General features: G+C 38.8%; 2 protein-coding genes across 3 annotated transcripts in view; one reads left to right on the top strand and one right to left on the bottom strand.

The window, feature by feature from the left end:
* Positions 1–91: 91 nt before the first annotated feature.
* On the top strand, positions 92–4040 carry ABITRAM (actin binding transcription modulator). Its single transcript, XM_032119881.1, has 6 exons — positions 92–202; positions 279–330; positions 2603–2732; positions 3441–3517; positions 3589–3658; positions 3729–4040. Exons 1-6 carry the CDS (start codon positions 139–141, stop codon positions 3855–3857), a joined length of 522 nt encoding a protein of 173 aa, XP_031975772.1. The 5' UTR covers positions 92–138; the 3' UTR covers positions 3858–4040.
* A 412-nt stretch (positions 4041–4452) lies between these two features.
* The window catches only part of CTNNAL1 (catenin alpha like 1), a 57475-nt gene continuing 37414 nt past the window's right edge, over positions 4453–24513 (bottom strand). Inside the window, exons 8-19 of one of the 2 annotated variants that reach the window (XM_032119849.1) lie at positions 23333–23419; positions 20162–20320; positions 18620–18712; positions 18156–18306; positions 12104–12141; positions 8841–8891; positions 8587–8741; positions 7752–7800; positions 6869–6925; positions 6628–6747; positions 5369–5452; positions 4453–5273 (exon numbers count right to left, since the gene is read on the bottom strand). In XM_032119849.1, the coding sequence (XP_031975740.1) occupies positions 5112–5273; positions 5369–5452; positions 6628–6747; positions 6869–6925; positions 7752–7800; positions 8587–8741; positions 8841–8891; positions 12104–12141; positions 18156–18306; positions 18620–18712; positions 20162–20320; positions 23333–23419 (1206 nt within the window). In that variant the 3' untranslated portion in view covers positions 4453–5111. The remainder of the gene's footprint in view (positions 5274–5368; positions 5453–6627; positions 6748–6868; positions 6926–7751; positions 7801–8586; positions 8742–8840; positions 8892–12103; positions 12142–18155; positions 18307–18619; positions 18713–20161; positions 20321–23332; positions 23420–24513) is intronic. The other variant, XM_032119860.1, reaches the window with a different exon arrangement.

Raw genomic sequence — 24513 nt, 5'->3', positions numbered from 1 at the left:
AAAAAAAAGGTAACACTTTATTTCCGTGGGGTTTCCCGTGCCGAGGCGGGGCCAGGGCCGGGCTGGGGCCGCCCCTGCAGAGCCGCCCTGCCGCCGTCATCGCTCGGCGCCGGCGGGCCGGGCCGGGCCGGGCCGGGCATGGCTGAGGGGGCGGCGGGGCCGGGCGGCGCCGAGCGGTACTTCACACGCTGGTACAAGCCAGGTACCGCGGGGGGCCGGGGCCGGGCCGCGCCGGAACGGCGGCGGGGCCATGACTCCTCTTTGTGCCTTTCTTGTAGACGTGAAGGGGCGACCGTGCGAGGACTTCTGCGTGCTGCAGCACTCCAACAGGCGAGTGGCCGGCGGGGATCGGGGTCCGTCGCTCCCTGCTGGGCGCCGGCGCTCGGGAAGCCTCGGGCTGCCTTCGGCCAGGGCCCCGGCCCTCGCCCTGCACCCGGAGGGAGCGGCGGTGGCTGCAGCGGCCGGGACATGGACAGGGCTGGCCTGGGACACAGCGCCAGGCGAGCCTGCGTTGTCCGGGAAGGTGGGAGGATGGGAGAGCGACAGATCGGCCTCCCCATCCTTTAATTATTGCTCCAATGAGAAACAGTGGGGCTTGGACTCTTACTCCCGACACCCTCCCTCACCCCCCGTACTGCTCAGCAGTGTCCGTAGTGCTTCCCTCGCTCCCTGCACCCTCGCCTGCTGGAAGGGCCACGTGCAGCCTCCCTAGGGCTGTTCATGGAAAGACTGGACGTGGCGCTCAGTGCCATGCTCCAGTTGACACGGTGGTGTTCGGGCATAGGCTGGACTTGATCTCAGAGGTCTTTTCCAACCTATTTGATTCTGTGATCATCAGTAGCAGAAGAGCAACGTTCCAAAAGGCTTTTCCCTAATAACATTTTGAAGGAGTCTGTTTAACTTGATTTCTAACTCCTTCAGTTTGAACGAACATTCAGCTTTTTCTCGATAAAACGTAATTGCTTTTCCTTGTATATTTCTGCACTCATGGATGATGAAGGCAAGATAGGAAAATGTCTTGCTTCTGCTTGGATGTATCCAGTTATTTGGAGTAAATCAACCTGTAGCCGATGTGGAGTCTCATTCCATACCTTACCTCCCCCTCCGGCAGCCTGTTAGGGCATTTGGGAGCCTTTCTGGGGTGTTTGGTCCCAGAGGGAAGAACAGAGCCTAATTACTGTCCGCACAAAAACAGGCAGGGCCAGTGGTTCACGTGTTGAGGGAAGGTGAGGCAGCATTTGTGTTCCCAGTGAGTTGCCTGCTCTAAGAATTCAGCGTAAAAAGAAGGGCGTGCTTGGCACAGGGCAGAAGCGTCACCTTGCTGCAGCCTTGGGAGCTGGAGCTCCTCTGTGGCTGTCCCCTGCAGTTCTTCCTCACTCTTTCAAAAGGGAAACCAGAGTACCTGCAAATAACAGGTGTGACAGTAACAGCAAGAAAGGACACCCTTGCATTTGTACTGAATACTAAATATGAGGTTACTAATCTCAGGTGTCTGGTAGAAACAATAGTTTAAATGCTGTTGATTTGTTCAGTTGTCTATGAAGACTGTTTTGCACCTTTGAATTCTGAAATACCAGGACCCTTGGATTCCACAGCAACTTAGCCAGATGTTCTATGAAGTATTTTGCCATTGTTATGTATGGGGCTGTGGCTCGGTTTGCTGTTTCTAGGCAGTGTAAAGTTGTTTCTTGATTTTTTGTTTTGCCAGGTCTCAGCTCCATTAGATGACAGCTCAAACAGATAATCTGTCATCTTCCCCTTAGAAGGAGGCTGGGGTGAAGGGAGGTAGCTTTGCTGCTAGGACATGCTGGATGCATTCACCAGGATCCAGCTCCCTCTTGTGGGAGCTGCGCAGCCAGAACTCCCCAGAAGGAGTGTGGGGAGATGGATACAGCATCCACAGGAAGAGATTTGGTTCCATACCCTGTTTTTTAGTGCAGTCACTGTTCTGTTAGTTTTGGTCCTTGCTCTAGGTTTTATACTCTCAAACAAAATAGATTCCTTTCTCTTCACTTACTTGCAAGTTCATGCTTGTGAACTTAGGCATAGTTCTAGGCCAGGCAGGCCTAGTCTCTTCAGCTGGGCTTGTCTCATGTTCATGGCAAGAAATAACCCTCCTTTAGAAAAAAATGAAATGCAAGCAGCAAGTTAATTAAGGCCCAGATCACTGAAGGATTCATCAGCTGTAACTGTTCACCACAAAAGGCCTTTAGCTGTTGAGAAACACTGCTTTGTGTTACATTTTGTGACAAGTGCTCTGTGCTTTACTTGTTTGTCCTATGATGAGTACCTACTTCAGTTACTGGCTGAAATGAACCAACCATGCTCCCATGGGGTACAACAAGAGAGAGAACAGCACTGGCTCATTAAAAATCAGTGGTTCTGTTTCAGTAAGAAGTGTAGGGCTTTTAACAATCCAGTCTGGTATCTCAAAATGAAGTATTTTCAATGGCAGCGGCTTTTGGTCAGAAAGCCATTTCCATTCAGTTTGGTACAGCAGCTATCAAATAAGATAGGCAGAGAAGGTTGTGGAACTTGCTTAGAGCACAAAGTGCTTCTTAAAAGTACAGTGGAATAACTGACTTTTTTTTTTCTTTTGCAGAATCTGTGTCATCACCTTGGCAGAAGCCCACCCTCTTCTTCAAAGTGGGAAAACAATTAAAAACATTAATTACCAAATCAGTGCAAACTGTAGCAGACTTCAGAATAAGGTCTCTGGGAAGTCAAAAAGGGTATGGCTTTTTGCTTTGTTTTTATTTTAATCTCTCACTGTGCCTGAGATCTTTCTTTCCTTTCTTGGATAGAAACCCAGCAGGTAACTTTTGTATTTTTTTTAAACCAGCCCCTCTGCAGCTGAAGAATTTAGACTTCCTCAAGAGGTGCCTGTCTCCCTGTCCCAGCCAGGGTCTTGCAGTGCTCCTACAGCACTGGTGGTTTCCAGTGTTGCTCAAACCCACTCACTTCCAGTAATTTTTTTGGTAGTGTACAGAGGGACATAAACATCCCTGAAATGATAAAAATTTGTTTCCAAGAAGCTGCAAAGGATTTGGAGACTACTGTTTTTTTCAAGCAGATCCAGATAGCAGATGGGCCAGTTCAGTGTGGTGGGTTTTTGAAAGTGCCGTTTAACTTGCTTACACCGAAATCAATGGTGCTGTTCCTCTCCTCTCGCCCCTGATTTTAGTCTCATCAAAATTCGAGTCTGCTAGTCTGCAGAAAACTTAATTATGACTAAATCTGTAAGCTTGTAGCAAGCTTCTGTTTGATTTGTGCACATAACTAAGTTGGCATCTCCCCTTCTGTAGGGAAGCACAGCTCTGGAACTTGCACTGACCTGTAACTATCACACATCCTTCCTTTTGGACATTACTGACGGTAATACTTTCACAAACCCTGTGTAATTAAAACTACATACACATTTATTTATTTTCCAAATGCAGGGAGCTCAGTTTTTAACAGAACTTGCCCCTCTGTGCAGGATATCTTCATCAGATGGAGAGGAATACACCATTTACAGGTAAGGTTTTTCCATTTTTCTTCTTACCTTGACATACCACACACATCTACTGAATCTAAACACTTTTGCAGTTGCATACGAGGGCGGCTGATCGAAGTGAATGAGAACATTCTTAGTAATCCTGCTCTTCTGCAAGAAAAGGTAAGACATTTTCTTGTTCTTTTATTTTCCAGCTTTTATTTCACTGCCAACTTCAGTCTTGCTTTTTTAGCCATCAACTGAGGGGTACATTGCAGTGGTTCTACCCAAATTTGAAGAAAGCAAGAGTATAACTCAGGGACTTCTGACGCAGAAGGAGTACGAGGAAGTTTTGTTGCAACGCCGCAGTTCTGCTTCATGAAATCAATTCTACACTCCCTGTCTGTATTTAATACTAAATAAGTGACTTTTATTGTACACTGTGAGTTTTGTAGTATTGAAAAGACCCAGTGCCAGTTTTTAAAAGTGGAACTAAACTGCTTGATTCATAAAAGAATAAACCAGTTCAAATAGTTTGTATATTAAAATTTCTGTAAAAACTTGATGTAAAATTTTTCTTTTTCTCTGAATTCTAGCTCTACAGGTTTTTAAATAAGCTCAGAATGACATGTTGGAGATTATTTGTGTTCCACAATCAGCTTTGCTTCTGCTTAATGCTAGCATAGTATATATAGAAAAACCATAGCGTTTGGCTATCATGTAATTTAGCTTAACTAATACAATATGGAGTTTGACACAGGTGAATGGAAAATAAAACTGCAGCAAAAGCCTCTGTACAAAGAGCAGATAAACTTGAAAATACGTATTTCACACCAAGTTGTATTTTCATGGTATCCTGAAGTCAAATAATGCCCTTTGTACAGAATTTTGTAATAATCAGTATCTGCGTTCTTCAATTTTAAATGGCATAGTATCAAGTCTGCATAATACTTCAGTGGTTCTACAGGCAACTCAAATTCTGCTCAGTAAGTTTTAATAAAAAAGCAACAACTGCCATCTACAAATAGGCTAAAAGAAAAGGGTTTGAGTCAAGACTATTAATCACTTAGAAATACACTTTTGTAGAGATGAATCATGTCATCAAGATTAAAATTCAGGGGTGCAGCTATTTAAAGAGGTTTTTTTTTTCCTAGGACTACTTCATTGCAGGCATAACTTGTAACTAAGGTAACAATTCAGTGCTTCAGGCCACAGCCTTTCAGACTATATTCCTGATTCCACTTTATCAAATATATAGACCGAAATAGGCCAGAGATGAGTTTACAGACTTCAACAGTAGTGTTACATATAGCGTATGCAGCACAGGGGTCTTTACATAAAATGTCTATTAGCAGCATCTTTGGGTTGACACATCCATTAAGACATTCATAAGCATTAATTACAAAATGGGTATCAAGAGTGAGCATAGGAAAGGCATTCACATTATAAAAATACAGAACATTTAGACCAGCTGGTGTTTTAATGGCTAAGTCACGGGACATCTATTAGATGTGACAAAAGGTCAACACTTTTATATCAAATTAACCTGGCTTGACTTTCCACAAATGAAAGCAATATTGAAACTTCAGCAAGTGTTATTTTCAAATGGGAATTCCTGCATTTCTCAGTGCTATGATTACTTGCTCTCTAAAAACGTCATGTTTGTTACATGATTTTCTAAAGACTTGATGCCAAATGTGTCCACTCTTCTTTCTGGAGTACGTGCATTTGTACCAGTTCGTAATCTGTCTTCTTTCCATGGTGGAGCAGGCTTAAGACAACCATTTCCTGCTTTATTCTGTGTATATATATAAGAAAGATGTCTTAAAAAAACCCAACCCAACCAAGCAAACACCCAGACTTTAAAACAGTCCAGATAAACCAAGTACTCACCTTTCTCAGTAATTTGCAGCAAAGTGGAAGAAGTTGGCATAGCAGAGTCATCACATTCCTTGTTTTCAGAATGCATGCATCAACCTAAACAAGACATTTAATAGTGGAGTAATACCACTCAATTCTTGTGTTAGACAGTTGTTTTTGGCATGAGATGGTGATCTGCTTCAAGCTGGGTTAAGTAATACTTGTCCTTCTGAAATATCTCCTAATCAAATGGGTTTGCCTACATTTTTTTCTTAGTTTCTCTGTATAGTACATGTAAAACAAGAGCATCCCTTCTGTTAAGCACAACTTGAGCTATGATGCAGACACATCCCAAGAGAATGAACTACTAGTACTACTATATTAAATAGTAATAGAAGTCTCTTGGAAAGGAGTTCTTACCATCTAAGTATGAATCATCCCAATTCCTCATGGTTTTCCTTTTGTTTTATGTCTAGCCAGTATGATTTAGAAAGCCATGCATCATCTAAGCCTTAGTTCAATGTTACACTAAAAGTTACCTTAAATCTTAACACTCAGCCCAGGTAACAAGCCTGAGTCCTCAGACATTAATTTGAGAAGCTGTAATTGCTATGTACTGATACATTACTGTATAAACAGAGTGGAGTTCCCATTTAATTTAGAGAGGGTGAAACAAACCACGCAGTAGCCCCAAGGGGCTCAGTTTCGCTTGCATGCTTTAGCCAGTTTCAGACCCTGCTGTAAAACTGAAACACCTTTTCCACAGCCAACTGGAAACAAACATCCAGGTGCATGGAAATGGTCTTGCTCACACTGATCACTGCTGGCTCAGGGATACTGATCCCCTCTGATCATTGCACGTCTACTTCTTGTGTTAACAGTGTGGAAACTTCCATGGCAGCTGTCTATGTAGTTATTTGTAGCAAATACGAGTATCAGAAAAAAATCTGGGCAGTCCAGGGTAGATGCTACCTACTGAGAGGCAAATGTGTTTCAGTAGTGGAGTTGGGGGTTTGGAATTTGTTACATTTATGTTAAGCATCAGTAACAATAATAACAGTAATTATTACAGTGGTGGAAATACATATTACCTCCCATTAAAATTCTGATCCCTGAAGTCCATGTTGAGGTATACCTAATTACAGTTCCCGTTTATCCGAATGGAATTCTAGTGGATTACAATACTACTGCAAACTAGCCCCATATTTTAACTGGAGCATAAATTAGTATATTACTTTATTTCAAAACAAGTTAGGTGTTACTTTGAGAAATATAAATAATTTTTACCTTACCTTTGTAAATGTAGCACTTTTACCCTGAGCAGAAGCTTTAGCTGTTATCTGGAGCTGCTTGCACATAGAGATGAGTTTTTCAGCCTCCAACAGAAGCAAAGGCTTGTCATCATTGTGCACCTGAAACGTGGTTCAGGAAGACAACACAACTCTGTGTTAAAGACTTCAGCATTAGGTTAAGGGCAAAGACAGCACAACCAACTGTTAAGCAGTGTATCACTGGAGTAATAAGATACATCACCTGATCAGAAAGAGCATGAAGAGCTGAAGCAAGCTTTGTGCCCTCTGTGGCAAAAATCTGAAAGGGGGAGAAATCATGTAACAAAATGAACCACAACAGAAGATGAGGCTTTTCCCCTCCTGTTTTAATAGTGTACTTTTAAGTAAAAAGGTAGCAGGAAATACTTGTAATTATTGTATAATTATAAAAATTATATAAATCTATAATTCACAAGTCAGCAGTTTGCAGTGACTCCTGAAATAACAAGCTTCACTACAAACTGCCATCCCGCAGATAAGCAGAGTTTAAAGGCTTTTCCTTTACATATAAAGAAAACTCCAACTTCCAATTATTTTTTTTTCACTGTGGCAGCTCACAAATGTTTTGTGGGTGGCTGACACCTGCCCTGCTTGTTTATTGGCCTTTCAAAGGTAACCAGTCTCCTGTTACACACAGGCATGCATCCTGGAAATAGCATCCCACATTCCTTCACTTGGGCCCTTGTCTTCTGTTTGCATTGTGCAAATTTTTATATCTTCTTTCTTTCCCATGAAAATCCTGCTGCTCAGACTAGGATTTAGTATCTGTTAACACTACCAGGGACCAAGTCAAGTGACACAACAAACACTACAAATGTGTTGAAGTCCACTGTATTTGCCATAATGCCAGTTTGCTATCCCTCCTCCTAGCTGGAATCTATCCATGTAATGAATTCTGTCTGAAGCTACGACTGGAACACTGTGAAGTTCACTTTCAGAGTATGTACCAGAGTTAGGCTGCTCAAAATCTACAGCTGCCAGTCAATTCATGGTACACTGTACTTATGTGTAAGGAATCAGACACTGAAGTTCCAATTTGGCTTCACTCGGAGTGTCTACGTCCTGTTTTGTTAAATATACATTACCTCTGCCTGATGAAATAAATCTTGAGTAGTTTTCAGAAGTCCTTCTCCTCTGTGGGAAATAACAAAAGCAGAAGATATGCCATTTATAGACTGCAGATTATTTTGCCTGCTACTTACAAAAATTATAGTCTCACCACTGAACATTTTATAGTTCACACCACTGAACTGTAAACATCAGTCTTTTAGAAGATGCTAGACACAACAATAACTACGTACAGGAACTGCATTAAAAAATATTGCACAAACACCTCAGTAGCTACAGCATTCTTGGGGAATTAACAATGGTTCAGCTCTCACAAGCTGAACAAGAATAGAAATCCACGTCTCTGGCATACTGAGTATTACTGGACTAGCAGGTAACAAAAAAATCTCAACTCTGGTAAAAAAAACCCAAGCAAACCTAAATTCTTCAAGTAAGAAAGCTGACATTGCACAGGTAAGTTTCAGAACAACACTTTTCAGTGTAGCAAAGATCAGTAACTCTCATCTACAGTTACATCTCACCTACAGGTACATACTTGTGCTTTAATTCCTTTAATTTTCAAAGTATTTATGAACATACTTCTTAAAATGTTTTCTGTACCCAAGAGATATTTAAATAGATGCCCTCCAACAAAACAAGTGTTAAGCCCTTTAAAAATAAAGGGGGTTTAAAATTAGGGGGTTTTTAAACAGCTTAGAATTTCACAAAAATTTATAAAGCCTAAGGACAGAATCAAGTTCCTTTCTCAATGGGTTCCAACTATTATGTTCTTTAAATGAAAATTTGTTTTTTCTAACAAACACTGTTAATGCTCTTTTTCCCACCAAAATTTGCCGTGTGCACTGTAATTACCTGGTAAACAAATACATGGAGTAGGCCATACTTGACATGCCTTGCCCATGTTGCACAATCTCATTCTCCTGATCCTCCCATTTCTCAGTCTCAGAATCCACATCAGATGTTAGCAGATGCAATTCTAATCCAAGTTTTGCAATTTTCGCCTGTTCCTGTAAATGGTAACCATATTTATGGCACTTAAAAACACATTCTTCTGATAAGATAAAAAAATGAAAGGAGTGTTTTTTACTAAAATGATGGTATCTTACCTCAGTATCTAGTTTGACTGGCTTTAATGTTTTCAGATTTGAATTATGCTTCTGTTTCAAACAAAAAATAATATTTTTAAATAATAGGAATTGATAATCATTTTACTAGTAAATCTTAAAGAGGTAGCTCTATATTCAGAGAAAGCCTTTGCAGGAGAGTTCCAGAGGTTCAAATGAACTTCTCAGCAGAAACTGAGAACCTCTTCTGATCTGTCTGTCCTGAAATGGCAGGTGCAGATGCCCCAAAATTTCAAAGACAAGACCTCTTCCACAGTTCTCAGGCTCCACTTCCTAATGCAGTACAGTCTCTTCCCTTTACCCTGTAAATCCTCAGTAACAGTCAGGACTAAACAGTCTTAACCAAGTAGTCCTGCACTGATTTTTTCTATCACTGATGATACTGATATAAGAAGTACGCTGAGTTGGCTAACAGCAAGCTGATGTGGGCTACAACCCATACAAATGCTGCTGTGAGGAGGCAGCCCATGATGCTGTGTCACTTTGTAGAGGCAGCTGTAAACAAATATTGACACTTTGATCTTTTCACGGGTTTCCTTCTTTTATTTAAATCATGAACTATCCAAGATACCAGTCTGGCTGCAAGCCAAATATTGGCTCACATGAAACAATAATTAGTGGTACTGATGTGAGTGGAGTACCTGGTAAGGCAGTACTTGCCAACTGCATGACACACTTATGCAGTAATACTTCAATTATTTCACATTAATTTGCCATTCTTGGCTTTAATTTTGTGTATTGGTGCTGTCACTGTGCAAAGACAGCAAAATCACCAGATGTGGGAGGCACAGTCCACATTCACAAACCACTGGAATGGCAAGTACAAAGTTGGTGTCATAACTTGGAGAGGTGTGAGGCACAGGAGGAAGCTGGATGATCTCAGTGCCTTACTGAGAGCCTTGTCTGAGACTCTGAAAAAAGCTGCTGCTATTCATTAGTGGAAGTACTTGGGCAAATTAGGCTCAGTAATGCCTACAGGGGAAAAAATAAACAAGAAGCAACACTGTTCATTGTGAACAGCATCAGCAATGAGATTCAGGTACCATCTCCATCTCTCACTTCAAGAGTCTGAGCAAAAAGTACTCATACTGAAGTTCCTAGTGTAATTCGGTGCTCAGTTTAGCTTTCATGCAATTTCTCTTTCCCCATCCCAAAATGTTTAAATATTCTGAATCTTATGAATGTCTACCCAGATTAGACACTGTAATTCTGCCTATGTATTAGAAATGCTGATCTCATATTGAAAGATTTAGCACAAAGGGTAAGAACTGATACTCCTAATTGTGATTTATATTGCATATTAGAGATGCAATTTAAGAAATGCTGTTTTTAAGATAGTGTCTTAAAAGAAGAAAGGAAGACAAAACCAAACTACATTTGCTTGTAAACACAAACTTTGGTCTAGAAGGTATGGCAATTATTTAAGCTGCAGAGTGAAGGGTATTTAAGAAAACCAGCACTGGTTACAACAAATAAGTTTTTAGATTCACAAATAACTAAAGAAAGCTCCGAATGTTTTTGCAGTTTTCTCCACTCTAGTGTTCACTTGCATTATTTCAACAGTACTATTGTTCAAAGTCAGATCAGTAGACAGGTTATTCTGCTTTAAAAACATGCTTTGACACTAAATACTACAGAGAAAAAATATACCCATGCATTAAGCGCACACGTGAATCATCACTGCTGTTCTGGTCCTCATCTACAGCATGGTTTAGGGTGCCACTCATTACCAGCAAACAGCACAGTGGCAACTAAGCAGATGTAACAAAATATGTAATCTAATTAGATCAGCAGGAACAGTGTGGCCTCTGTGCAGGGACAGCGTGGGCGTCAGCCAGGCACAGCAGATCTGTGGTGACAGTAGGGGGAGGAAAGGCTTTGCTGAGAGGAACAGCACCGGGAAGAGAGGCAGTTCCAAAGCTCAGAGAATCAGTTAGGCAAAGAAATTACTCTGTGAAGAAACTCTGGTGTCCTGTGGATGCAATCTACATTTCCCATCTACTTTCAAACTGTGTATTTGTAACTCTTCACAACGGTAAGTATCCTGCAAAACTCAAAAAGAAGGCAGCAACCTTTCAAACAATAACAAAACAGAACTGTTTAAATGCTGGGCACAATGTTTTATTGAAGTTATTTTAAAAAACATACAAATCCATAAGTGGGACTCTGACTTCAAACATATAATCTCTAAATTATAAAGTCCAGAACCTATGTGCCTTAGTCAAACTGGTAAGGGACAGAAACCCTATCAAAAGTTTCAAATATTTAGTTTCATAACTGTGAAATTCACCCATTCTCATGTAGCCTAACATATTCAATTTAAATCTGTAGATTGGATTTATAAAGCTTTTTTATAAAGATTGCATTTATAAAGCTTTTCTCTTTTCATTTAGGGTAAGAAGTTGTATTGTGTTTGAAGCCGTAGAATAGCACAACAGAAGACATGGAGACAGGATACCATTTCAAATCCAAATTCCTCAACAGTACAGGTTAAGGAAAGAAAACAAGGAGAGAAAGAAACAAGCTAGAGCTTACTGTAGCTTTTGAGATAATTTCTTCCCTTTTTCCTACCCATGAAAAGATTCAGTTCATAGCAAGTGAATTAAATGACTGATTACATGACACTAACAAGGTTTAGGAGGCTTCCTAACACACAGACACTCTCAGAAACAGTGTAATATCAATTATAATCAGCTAAGGATATTAAATACCTCACACCTAAAAACTGGGTATTTAGTGTAACTTTTTTCTCTACATTAAACACACTTAAGATCAAAGAAGGAAACAAGAACCCATTATTTAAAGAGCCTTCAACAGGCTCAAACATGACCCTTTGTTCAAATAGGTTAACTCAGTCTACAATGTTAAGTCTTAGTAATATGATTTATTTTTTCTTTTAGTTTTCAGTATATTGCAGCATATTCCTACTGTTTTAATAGCAATAATGCAGTTTTTTATTATATGGCATGACAGTAGAGTACATGGTAAAAAATTAATGAACAGGAGTTAAAGTTTATGTACAATCTAAGTGATTAAAGCACATTACAAAACTAGTTACCTTAGTCTTCAGTCTGTTTATTATTCATTTAATAAACTGACAAACTTTGATATTTTACTGTCAGCCAACCAGTCAGGATGCATGTTACCAAGATATTGCCATGTCCCCATCAAGTTGTGACAGGGAAAGAAGTCAAACAGAGAACAGCAGATACAAAATAAACACAACAAACCCAAAAGCAACTTACCCCTGGTCTGGGCAGTGATAGGTAGACACGCTTCTCTCCTATGAAGAACACACAGGTTTATACCAAAATTTGTATGCAGATTTTAATCAGTGGGATCAAATGCCTTCACTTAAATTGCAGTACTATAAAAGCAAATTACTTACCTGCCATTCCTCCTCTCTGAATACTGCGGAAGATCTGTCTCCTGTTCAGAGACAGGCCAAGAGCCCTGTACTGCTCAGATTTTAGCTCCCAGCAACTGGCAATTAAGAAACCTTCTATGAACAATTTCTTTCAGTAATATTTGTAGTCCCCTGCATGTATTTCACAAGGAAGTAAAGCAACTCTCTCCAATGACTCACTAGCTACATGCACTCATTTTGTCTCAAAATAACATAAAATTGCAGCTCCACGTATGGCTTTTCTTGGCATGGGTTGGATGGTCTGAAATTTGGAATTAGACAGCACCACTAGTGAGAAATACCTAGGCAGGTTTTCCTAAGTAATGCAAGTAAAACTCTCATGTTGTACTGTACTATACATATCGCATGTGTGCTGTATTTTATCAAGAAGAAAGTTCTACAGTATTTTACACACTTATTGAATTGTTTGTTGTATTGCCAGGAGCCCACAATATTCCAAGTATGAGCAAAACAAATTAAGAAAGAAAAAATCCTTTTTGGGTGTTACCTAAAAGTTGATAAGACAACTTTATTTTCAAGAAGAAACAATGCCTGGGCTAACAGCCTAGGATTACAGCTTCAATTACCAGAAGACATAATGGTAATGAAGACTTGCATTTATTACAATAGATTCAGGAGAGAAAAGTCTGCTAAACCAAATTAAAATAAGTAAAGACCTTAAGAGCTAGTAAGAAATTGGTATTACCAAAAAACCCCAGAAACAATCAAAAAAACCCCACCCTGCCAACCAAACCCCAAGGACTACTACAATGGATGTCAGTACAGATTTGCATAGAGATGTTTACATACATCACAACGAAGGACAAGCAAAAAACCCCTCTACAATTGCTAATTCCTCCTCTTTTATCCACTCCTAGAGAAATTCCATTCTGAGTCCTCAGAAGACAGTTCTTCTGTGCATTCAGGATTTTTTGAAAGCATGCCCTTTATGATTTTCCTGTCACGTCAGGAGATAATCTCTGTGTCTAGGCAACTGACTCCTAAAATTTTAGGATGCCAACCAGTGTCCTTCAACCCTCTTGAAAAGTACAAAAAATGTGACCTTCCTTTCTAAGATCACCTCTTCCTTCTCCTACCCAGTTTTGCAAAAGATGAATTAGCTAACAGGGCACAAGCTGAGTAACTATTTTTTTTCAGAATGCAGAGTTATTCGGATATTAATTGCCCAAACATGTATCCAAGCAAGATTTCTCCCTAAAGACTGATACAAATTATGAAAAGTCATTTACAACATCCTCTATATCAAAACATCAGCTAAAGGGCATGTAAGAAAACATGTAAGACATACCAAGAACAAAAGCTAGCTTGCAATTTTAAAACGCTGCAGATTAAAGGATCTCCTTGGAGCTACGTAACAACTTGTTGTGCCTTGTTAAAAAGTTCAAACACAAAAAGCTTTGACATAACAAATGGAATACAAGCATTTACTGCAATGACACAGTACTTGCACACACAAGGCAGGCATTCAGAATTATGGAAACCAAATGGAAAGTGGTGGTAAACAGAAGCAAGAAAAAAAGTTTCCTTTGCTCTTATAGTAATTCCCATTATTTGGCTTTACAAGGTTTAGTTGCTCACCATATTCAGAAAGAAGAAAGATCTAACTATTACTTTTTGGAACATTTAAAAAAACCCTGAAGATCACAAAATACACACACAAAAACCACACTTCAGCGGACCCACAGATACCAGACCTTTTAAAAGAGCAGATCAACTCATGTCAAAGATAATCCTACTTAATCAGAAAATACTTAATTTCATCAGTGTAATCACAGAACTTTTATTTGATTCCATTAATAGAATATACATATATAATTTTTTAGGTATTTGATTTCCTTCATTAGTGTGTCAGATCTTTGTTAATATATCAAATTTATATTTTTGAAAAATATATTTTTTTCACCACATTATGGTCTTCTTTTCATTTGACTGCCTTTGTTTTTCCTAATGTGCTTTCTTTAACATGTTTTTCCTTTTTTTATTTTTTCACTTAAAATTAATTTTCATTATTTCACTCTGTCTTCCAATTTTATGCTTTCTACTAGTTCAAATCATGTTTTTCCTTCCATAATGCCCCTATTTCAACTTTTAAGTCCTGCTTTTGATGTCACTTCTTCTCTGAGAGTATGGCAGCATGCCTGCTTCACTCTTCTCTCTAGAATTCGAGTGTCCCAATTCTGAAATCCTGACCTGTATCACCTATTCATCAACTACAGCCCTTCAAAAACCTCATGGTCATTTAACTCCTCACAAATCATGTGGGCAAAACAAAAGAGGAGGGCAGAAAGGTATGTTATCTTCAGAAACCATTCTCTCACTTCTGACCCAAGCTACAAGGGAGCAAATCAGAGGATTATTTATTTACATTGTTCTCCAGCATGTTCAAACCAAAACATTAGAAAAAAAGAGACTGGCTGACATCCAGCAGCTTGGATGGATGAGAGGTACTTTCATCAGGTGGTCCACCTCAAAGTGCAAGAGCCTCAGAGTTAAGCATCAAATGGAAATGAACCAAACAATCTCTGTGTGCAGAACCAAACCTCCCACACCTGGCAGGAGCCACCCTCTTGAGGAGCCCGTCACACTCTCTATCCCAGCCTGGACACACCAACATTGTGGAGAATGGGCCTCCTCACCACTGGATTAAAAAGTGGTTTAGGATTGAGCAAAATAATGCCAACTCTTCCTTGCTGTACAGTTCTGCACAGCACAGGAATATTTCCAAAATACACGAGGACGTGTATTACTGGGATGTGCTGTGCTCACCAACCTCCCCACCCCACTGTGCCTGTGCATCCTGCTCCCCCAAAACAAGCCCCTTACAATTTGGGTACATTCCTGTACAATTTCATTACAATTGAGTAAAATATTGCTTCACTTTCAAGCTAAATGCAGCTCCTCCCATGCGCATTTGGAACCTCAGCATGAGAAATACCTCATTTGCCATTATGAAAAAAACTCTGGATAAGAAGCTATGCAATTGCTCGTAAAAATAAAGAAATTAGTATAAACAATGTTAATCTAGTGTAATCCAAAAAATGCTTCTTTTATTTCATGTGTCCAGCACATTTAGTCACCATTCAATTTTTGCATCTTAAGCTGTATTCTGAACTCTCTAACAAAGCTAAACATTTAAATTGGTAGTACAAAAATACAAGTTTTTAAACTGAGGAGAAAAAAAAATATACCTCTTACTGTAATTCTATCTCTTGTTACATACAGTCACAATTTTACTGGGAATAAAGCACTTGATACATTTTAGTCTGTAAAATAAAGACACTTTTACCAACCTCAAGACAAGTATCATGAATTACAAGAAGAATAGAGTCTTATCAAATATTGTGAAACTTCACTGTGTTTGCAAGGGCAAAAATTTTGTGAATGCCACTCCTATAATCTCTTAGCAAATAAATATGTTAGTTTCATTTATTTACTGGCTCACCAGTTGTGTTTTCTCGGAGAAGAAAAATGTTAAAAGTGGCAAGGTAACTTCAGGGTATTTTCTGGTAGCAAAAAGACGGGGTACTTGGTGGAGATTTTTCCCCTCCCTCTTTTTTTAAATGACAAGAGTCACTCCAAAGTCCAGCAAGAGAAAACAAGCAAACAAAAACAGATTAGCCCACAATACAAAGGAAAACTTTGTAGAAGACGGGTGGATGTAAGAAGAAGTTACTTCTAAGGAGATAACTGGTTGCTACTACGAAACAATCCAGATTCAGAAGAGTGTCTCTTACTAGGCTGGGCCATGAGATAAGGAAAATGGAGATTTCTTAACACTGTTTTGGCAATACAAGACCTAACGCACCCAAGGCCACAGAGAGAACACAAGCTATGCTTAATATCTTACCAGTCAGCGGTGGTATCAGAACACTTTATGCTGAAAGAAATACTGAGGATGAGAGACACTAACAAGAACACAGTTGGGTGGTTATGCCAAACAAGAGCAGTCTTCACTGCATCACACATGATGGCCTCCAACCTGCTCAGCAACACCTACCCATTCATTCTCTTTCCCTCCTTCAAGCAAGGACATTGGGTTGCCCTTGTGAAATGATGTTTTAAAGAAAGTGGAAAATACCACTTATGGAAAATGTGTTATCTGCCACCAGCAGTCCCAAGAGAAAGTTATTAACTAAAGAGGAGGCTGGGCATCTGACATCAAGAACAACTTGTTTGGAGAGCCAAGTATATGCTTTGCTGTGGCTGCATGATTCTCACCCTAATATTTTTAAATACAGTAATATATATATGTATGTATGTACACATGCACAGATAGACATAAATATAAAAAGGTTATCATTCAACCATTGTATGAATATGAAAAAAATCATACTGCATGATCAGCCCTAAAGATTCCAAATTTATTCTAACACATTAACAATAGAGTAATACCATAATTTAAGTTTCATTTTATAAAATATTCTCTTTAAGGAAAGCGAGTGTCACCCTGGCTCCCAAAACAAACAAACAAATCTGCTGAAAGTTAAAAGGCCCATAAACAGGATCTCTGATTGCTGCAAATATTTATGTGGTATTCCAGACCGAGGTGGAAGAACAGCTGGGATAACAACCGTGTTTTTCTCAACTGTCTCAAACTCCCAATAACTTGCTCTACACACAATTATTGTAAACCCAACCAAAATTTCAACACAGGTTCTCTTTTACAAGCCTTGAGGTTCAGGCACACACTCATTTACCAACCAGCAACAACAATTTAAGATATTACACCCTGTGATTGGTTGCTACTGTGCTCGAAATGCTGGCAGTAAAGAACTGCTTACACAAAAAAATCAAGAACAGAAAGTTAAACTACAAAATCAAGTCTAAAAATGAAAAAGGTCTCAATAGCAAGATGAAGTACTGTATCATTGATAAAGTGTCATCTAACCTGAATAAGGATTTACTTTTTCTGTATCTTAGATACAAAAAATTAAGTGCCCGTATTTAGGTAAATCTAAGCTTTTAAACCTGAGCGATTTTCTTAAAAATACAAGACATTCAGTATTATTATATATTACATTCTATCTGTATGCAATTATACCTTAAAAACTGAAACAAACACGTAGCTGTAAGAATTATAACAGGCTACACTAAAGACGTAATCTGAAAGAAAAATACGTGGTATAAAAATGATAACCAAAATGCCTTCCATTTTAAAGGTAAATTACCCTATGCTAAAAGTAGACACAGAATTTTTTTTCCTTAAGATTCCAAGCTTTTCTTCTACATGTTGTACAAATACCAATAAACTTACCAACCAGAGAAAATATCCCAAGATTGTGCAGAGTCGTCAGAAATTCCATCCAGGAGAAAGGACAGCAGTTTAAAAATCAAATAACTACATTCACTACATTATGAAGTGAATACAAGGCAAGCTGACAGTACAGAATATACATGTATACATGTATTTTCCACAAACACAGGACATTAATTAAACATGTCACAATTCAAGTTGTATCTTGACTGTCATGAACTGATGATATGTCCTAGATAGAACAAAGGGTGGGTGGAAGTCCTACACCCCTTGTATGTGAACACTGCTGGCAAACAGCTGTGTCTAACACTTCTGTGTCCTTTGAACAGTTTCATTTGGTTTTGCTAGAACTAATCCCAGTGCAGAAAATTAAACATAGCTAATCTTACATAAATCAGGCCTTTAAATATTTGGCTGCTTTTATTTGAAAAAATCCAATAAGCAGCCTGATTTCACATCTATACAAACCCAATACATTTGTGTGTTACTACCTAGATCCCACAGGATGTGGAACTGTTTACTGCACTCCTCTCTTAGGAAAGCAGAATTTCCTGAATCACACTTAAAATTCTTAGACTTGAATTTAAATTTTTCTGTTTCTACACAGCATTCTTACCTCTTCGTCCTTCAAACACATCATTGATTTCTCTTAACAACAAAGACATGTCACTCAGTTGAGACTCCCAGGCCTCGCAGAACACCTCAAGATTTTCTTTTGCAATCTTGCTAGATGGATGTAATGCCAGGGTTTCTGCAGCAGAAATTATCTGGACAAAGAACAAAGCATTTGCTATTGCAAGTCCTAGTACATAGTGTTCCACATGAATTCACAAATGCCTCCATAAGCAAAACACAAAATTAAACTGCTACCATTATGTCTTAGTAGTGTATTCATCTGACATTTGCAGGCTTGATGATCTTTCTCTTGAGCTCTTTTAGCTACCACCCAGCATTAGTACATAATTCCTTCTTAGAAATGAATGCTTTGAACAAGTCATTATTAGGTCTCCTAAAAATTCACACAAGTAATTTTTATTGATTTATGTGTACTAGAAGAGGCCAGTTAGAAGCTGGACATACCTGTGGGCCAGTGACCTGAAAGGTATCTTCTGCATGTATGCAAGTAATCTCAAGGGGCTCAGTTCCAGAAACATGCCTCAATAAGCGACACATCTGAATTATTTTAAAAAATAATAAAAGAATCATAAAAAATGTGCTTTTATTATTAGTGAGAAAAGGTGTACATACAAAAATACACACAAACAAACACAAAGTTATTGACAGTCCTTTAAGAAATGTACTGGGGACTGCACAGCTGGGTGTTTCTCAGGGAGAATTAACAATAAAAATGGGGCTAAATCCTGACTTGGAAGGGATGGAAAATCACCGAGAGAAAGAAAAATCTGAATAAATAAATTAAAGTAAAACAAAAACAATTTCACATATTTAGGACTGAATAAAACTGAAAGTTAACAAACACATAGAGAACTTGGGAAAATTGTAGCGTAAGTAACTTCACCAGAACAGGCTTATTCAGCAATTAGCAAACATGTGGAAAATTTAGGCTTTCATCGTCCAGGGGACTGAATTATCTTTGAGCAAATCAGTGTCAAATTAGTTTAATTAGTTTAGGGAAGTAATACTGCTTCCTTTTTTTTTTTTTTTTTTGTTTTTTTAGTAATATTAAGAGTGAACCTTGGGTCGAGAAGGAACATGGAAGTTTTCACATCAAAAGGAATTTGTAAGACAGAGACAGCACATATGAAACTTATTGCACTGTCCACCATCAGAAATGCTGTAAGGTCTCACATGCAAGCACTATTCAACCTCGTGGTTATGCCTGAAAAAAAATTAGTGTCTCACTGGAACACGAAACAGTCACAGATCAAGGGGACATTAAAGCTGAAATTAAAAACTCAAAGCATTGTTCTTCCAATCCTGGAAGTTCAAGGGTGTTGCTTCTGAATATTCACACTTCTGGGAGGAATCCTCGAGCCCTATATCTCGTAATTTTTTAGAAATGAGTATTGGACACCATGCAAGTACAGCTGCTGGCATCACCATGTTTCACGTGATCTATCTTTGTATGTCTCCTGCTGGCATAGGTACCTCTGCTTGTCTGTGAGACAAGACAGCAACAAGGTGCACGTGGCTGACATCCCCCCACACTGCTTCTCACAAAGGAGAAAGATTTTCAGTGGCCCTCCTGACTGGTCTTCAAAAAATCAAACTCACTGCATTAAGAAACTTAACTGTCTATCTCCAGCTACTGCTGGATGCTGCTACTTGAAAGAGAAGGGTTATCGTCTCTTCTTGGATCTAGAGACTTTTTACTCATTACTTTTTTAGTCATGTTTTAGGCCAAATGTCTACATACAGATTGAGTCTAGATCCATGAGGAGAATTGGGCACAAATGTATATCCTTTCTACAACGCCTGCATGCCACAGTGACACCTCTGGCTCAGACCCTGCCAAGAACAATACAAAATTCAACAGCATACATGGAAAATAAAATAAAATTACAAAGCCACAGACCAAAGCCTTCCTAAAGAACAGATTTATGCAAATCCAGCCACTCATGTTCTAAGTGTCGTACACAATAAAAGCAGCTGTGAACTCACCTCAACAAGCTGTTCTTTCTGCTCTGATAGCTTGCAAGTATATTCTGCTACAGCTTCAAGATTTCCTTCTACTCCTGTGATTTTTAATGCTTTGAGAACCATATGATCTGTATGGTATTTTAGAAGATCTGCTGCCAGAGATGTTGCTGCACTGTGGACCTTGAATAGCATTAAAAGAAGGAGAGATAAACCATAGAAGGAAAAAAAAAAATCTATCCAGTACCAAGTCAAACAAGCTTAACAGACAGACTGATTTTTCAAGATGCAAAAAGTTTACTGCCATGAAAGCTCACATAGAGCTTGCTTATCATCTGGGGTTTTATTTCTTCAATTATTATTCAAAGTATAAAGATAAAATCCACTACAATATAAAAAAAAAAAAAGGCAAAAAGCCCCCACAAACAAGAAAAATCAACTCCACAACCAAATATGGGGAGAAACAAAAGAGCAGCTGGGTAAAACGAAGCCATGAATTATCACACCACTGCTTTCTGATTATGTTACAGCTGGGGAAAAACCAGGTGCATGAATCTGTGGGTCACCAAGTTCAGCATAAGCAAAGCACAATGGCCACTCCACTTCTTGTTAAGAACACACATTAAACTGTGTGAATCAGACTGAAGCCACACAAATCTGAATTTATAATATATTAGAAATTAGAATTATCAGTGATGCAAAGAAAAGCTTGAATATAGTTGGCTTGTGACACAGCCTTAGGAAGGTAAAATGCACCTTTTCTACAAGGAGATGGGTCTTGAAGAAGTCTCAAACAGTCTCCCTACACTCCCAATAAGCAAGGAGAAGTTTCTTGTTTAAACACACCCCTAAATGCAGGCACACACTCAGACATTGTGCTGTGAAGGGCTCTGGTTGCCAACAGCTACCAGTGACAGCTGACGCTAGTTCTAGTAACTAGTCAGTAGGTTTACCTGCACCCTGCAATCAGCCCCATCTTAAGAACATTGGTAAAACCAAAATAGCAACCTCTTTAGAAACAGCAGAGTATGCTCATAAGACTATTACGAGTCTTGTAATACTGCACTCACTTTGCTAGAAATACACTGACCACAGAACAAACTTAAGTGTTCAAGAGAAAGTATTTTTCCAGCTCTTACGAATGCAATGAGCTTGGAACTGACTCTGTAGAGAAGAGTGTTTACTGGAATGGTATGTTGGGGTTTTTATTCCACTGGACTCCATTTTTACTCCTGTCCTCTGGCAGTACTTCCTGTTCTTCTGGATTCGTTTTTTAATTTCACAAAAGACAAGACAACTGAATTATTGCCTCAAAATTTGTTGCAATTGTTTTTGAGGGGGAAAAACCAGCTATGACAACCTTTACAAACTATTTATATAATGTTGCTCACATGGCATTAAATATTAGCACAAATCACTAATCCCAGAAATGAAGTCAGCTCTGAAGAAAGGATATCTGAAAGGCTTGTAATGTTGGAGCAGGAACTGGCAATCCTCATTTATATGTAGACTACACAGAGATTACCTTTTCATTAGAGATTCTTTTCATCCTGATCCAAAACAGAAATATACTTCTACTTAATGCTGTCTCTGATCATTAGCAGGAAAGGAATATAACTTTTGTTTCTTCTATGAAAGGACAGATAGGTGAGAACTACTTCAACAAGGCTGTCTTTTGTTCTCAGTCACTCAGGCTCTCAAAAAAATTTTAATTAGAGTCACCATATCTGAATTTTACCAGTAGAAATCCTGGTTGCTGACTGGTACACTGCAGCCCCCCAAGTCAGACTGACAGGACAGCCCTCAGCCATGTACAGAAGGCATGGCCACTCTGGGATCAATTCAATCACTACACAGAGAACAACAAAAACGACATAATTCTCTGAACTTACTTCTAAGAAAGTGAATCCTTTCTTTCACACACCATATTCCAGCCCCCTGTGGCTTTATGGTCTACGCAATTACATAGTTACATCCTAATTTGACTGGGAACTCCTCCACCTCATTCAGCACCTGGAGACAATGCTACTCAAAAGGGATAATCTTACAGTTAAAGCAGCTGAATGCCACTTTGGAAAAGCTCTGCTACTCATTTCCTACATAATGGTGACCAAATTACAAACCAGCACATAATCAAGGTCCATAAACTGTGTATCCTCCACTTTCTGGAGCCGAACACTCTGCCTGAAAGCAGAAGTGCAACTGAACTGAAACAGATTGAAAGCACTGTTCAAATCTTCAGGACAGCTGCAAGAACTACAGTCCAGAAGACAAAATTTCTCATTTTCCCATGGTAAAAAAGAGGAGCATGATTTTTTGAGCAGTTGAGGTTTTCCAGTTACAGCAGCTGACAGCTCAGCCTAAGCGAGTTCACCACACTTCTTTAACATCTTTGCACTGCTCTGCGTTGAAACTCTCACTGTTCTTAATCTTCATTTTCCATCTGTTTAAAAGAACAGCACTTTGAAGCAGTTGAAAAGATAGCTGAGTAATGTGCAAATATTCAGGAAGCTGCCAGAAATCAGATTCTGTATTTGCTTCAATTCTGTGGGACAGACAAGGCAGCAATGCTATCCTTAATAGGAAGGGTGAATACCCTGAGCAGCAAGTGCAGTCCATCCCATGTATCAAATGAGGCAGCTATTCCATGTGTGTATGCAAGCTGAGCTCAGCATACTTGCACTTAGGAAAAGAATAATGATTTACCACAGACACAAACACAGCTGCCAACTGCTGTGAAGAAAATCCTGAGTATAAGGCACTGTCATGGCATATTTCTGCTAAGGAAATCAATAGGACAGGTTAAGTACAAATAAACTACAAATGTAATTTATTAATTTGGGCACGCACTACAAGAAAATGTATTTACAAACAGTGATGTATGCATCCCCAAGGGAAGTTTGCCTTTACATTTAAATTAATGATTACATACTTCCAAATTAACAATTACATACATAGTACTTACTTCCAAACACTTCTTTTTTGTGGGTTAGCAATGAGCCTATGCATCTAGCAGATTTCTAATCAGTAAGGACAAAGACGATACTAGCTCCTTGATGTAATTCTGATATGGTTACTCTTGTCTACAAATAGACTTTCGTCTTCTTGGGCACAGGATCCCATTTTACAACTTCACGTATGAAAAGTGAGAAATTCAAACTGTTGTTCAGGTAATCTTGCTTAAGCTGCACTTACCTCTCTTTTAAGTTCATTCATGCACTGGCATGTTTTTAAAATGGCTACTTCCAAGTCTTCCATGAGATCCTTTGTCTTTTGGTTTTGCTACAAACCAAAGAAAGAAACCAACAAGACATTACACAAATAACCCAGCAAACCCCACACATGCATTCACATCATGTGTCATTAGCCCAAAAAGCTTTAGAAGACAGCCTTTTCTTTCCAGATGAAATGCTTTCACTTGAGCAGCCTGTGTATATTCTACTTGAAAAATTCTTTTATAGAAACATTTATCACCAAATTAAATCTAAAACCAATAGCGATGCAATCTAATTGACTGCTTCTGTTCAACAGGAATTTATTTCTACACCTCACTGAACTTTTTTCAGGAAAAGGGTTTCCTTCAGCTTGACAACTGCCAGAAATCTTCTGCCTGACCATCCTAAAGTAAAACAAGCACTTAAGGCTTTTTTTTTTATATATATAAACATCCTTTAAAAATAAAGTGGTACCTAAAATGTTATACCAAACAAACTGAATTATGGAATTGTTCTTCAGAACATTCACCTTGCAATGAAGCTGTTGAGCTGCAATCAAAAATCCACCTCACTGAGCTGTTACTATTTTATCTGCTGCTATGTCTTTAGTCACAGCTAGGCTGGGTTATTTATTAATGAAAATACTTAATGCATAAGCACGCATGTGCACACGGAAGTATTTTCACAGATCATATATATGCATAATCTTGTACTAGGCTCTCATTTCTACCACTTGAAATGTAGCCTGTAAATTATTTAGAGGTGATTATTTTCCACCAGTAATAGAGCTTGGAAATACGCAAGTGTCCTGGTTTTGGCTGGGATAGAATTCATTTTCTTTATAAATCTGGCATACTGCTGCTTTGGATTTGTGATAAAAGCAGTGCTGACAACATGGTGTTAGTTATTGCTGAGCAGTGTTTACCCAGCTGCCTATGAGGGCTAACCACCAACACCAAACTAACACAAGCTAAGGTTTAGTTTTCCTACAGCTAAAGGGAGTCTATGCAATTAATATTCTATATGTGTCTTGTTTGTTGTAACAATATTCTGTGTTATCAGGAAGATTTATATGCCCTTCAAACTGCACTACTGCATTAAAAACACCTGACTGCAGTACCTGATTCAAAGAGGGGGAAAAGGAACAAAAATGCTTTCTCA

This window comes from Corvus moneduloides, chromosome 1 (assembly GCF_009650955.1).
Source record: "Corvus moneduloides isolate bCorMon1 chromosome 1, bCorMon1.pri, whole genome shotgun sequence".
Classification (NCBI taxonomy): Eukaryota; Metazoa; Chordata; class Aves; order Passeriformes; family Corvidae; genus Corvus; species Corvus moneduloides.
Note: the sequence above shows the minus strand (reverse complement) of the source record. Positions and strands in the feature narration are given on the sequence as shown.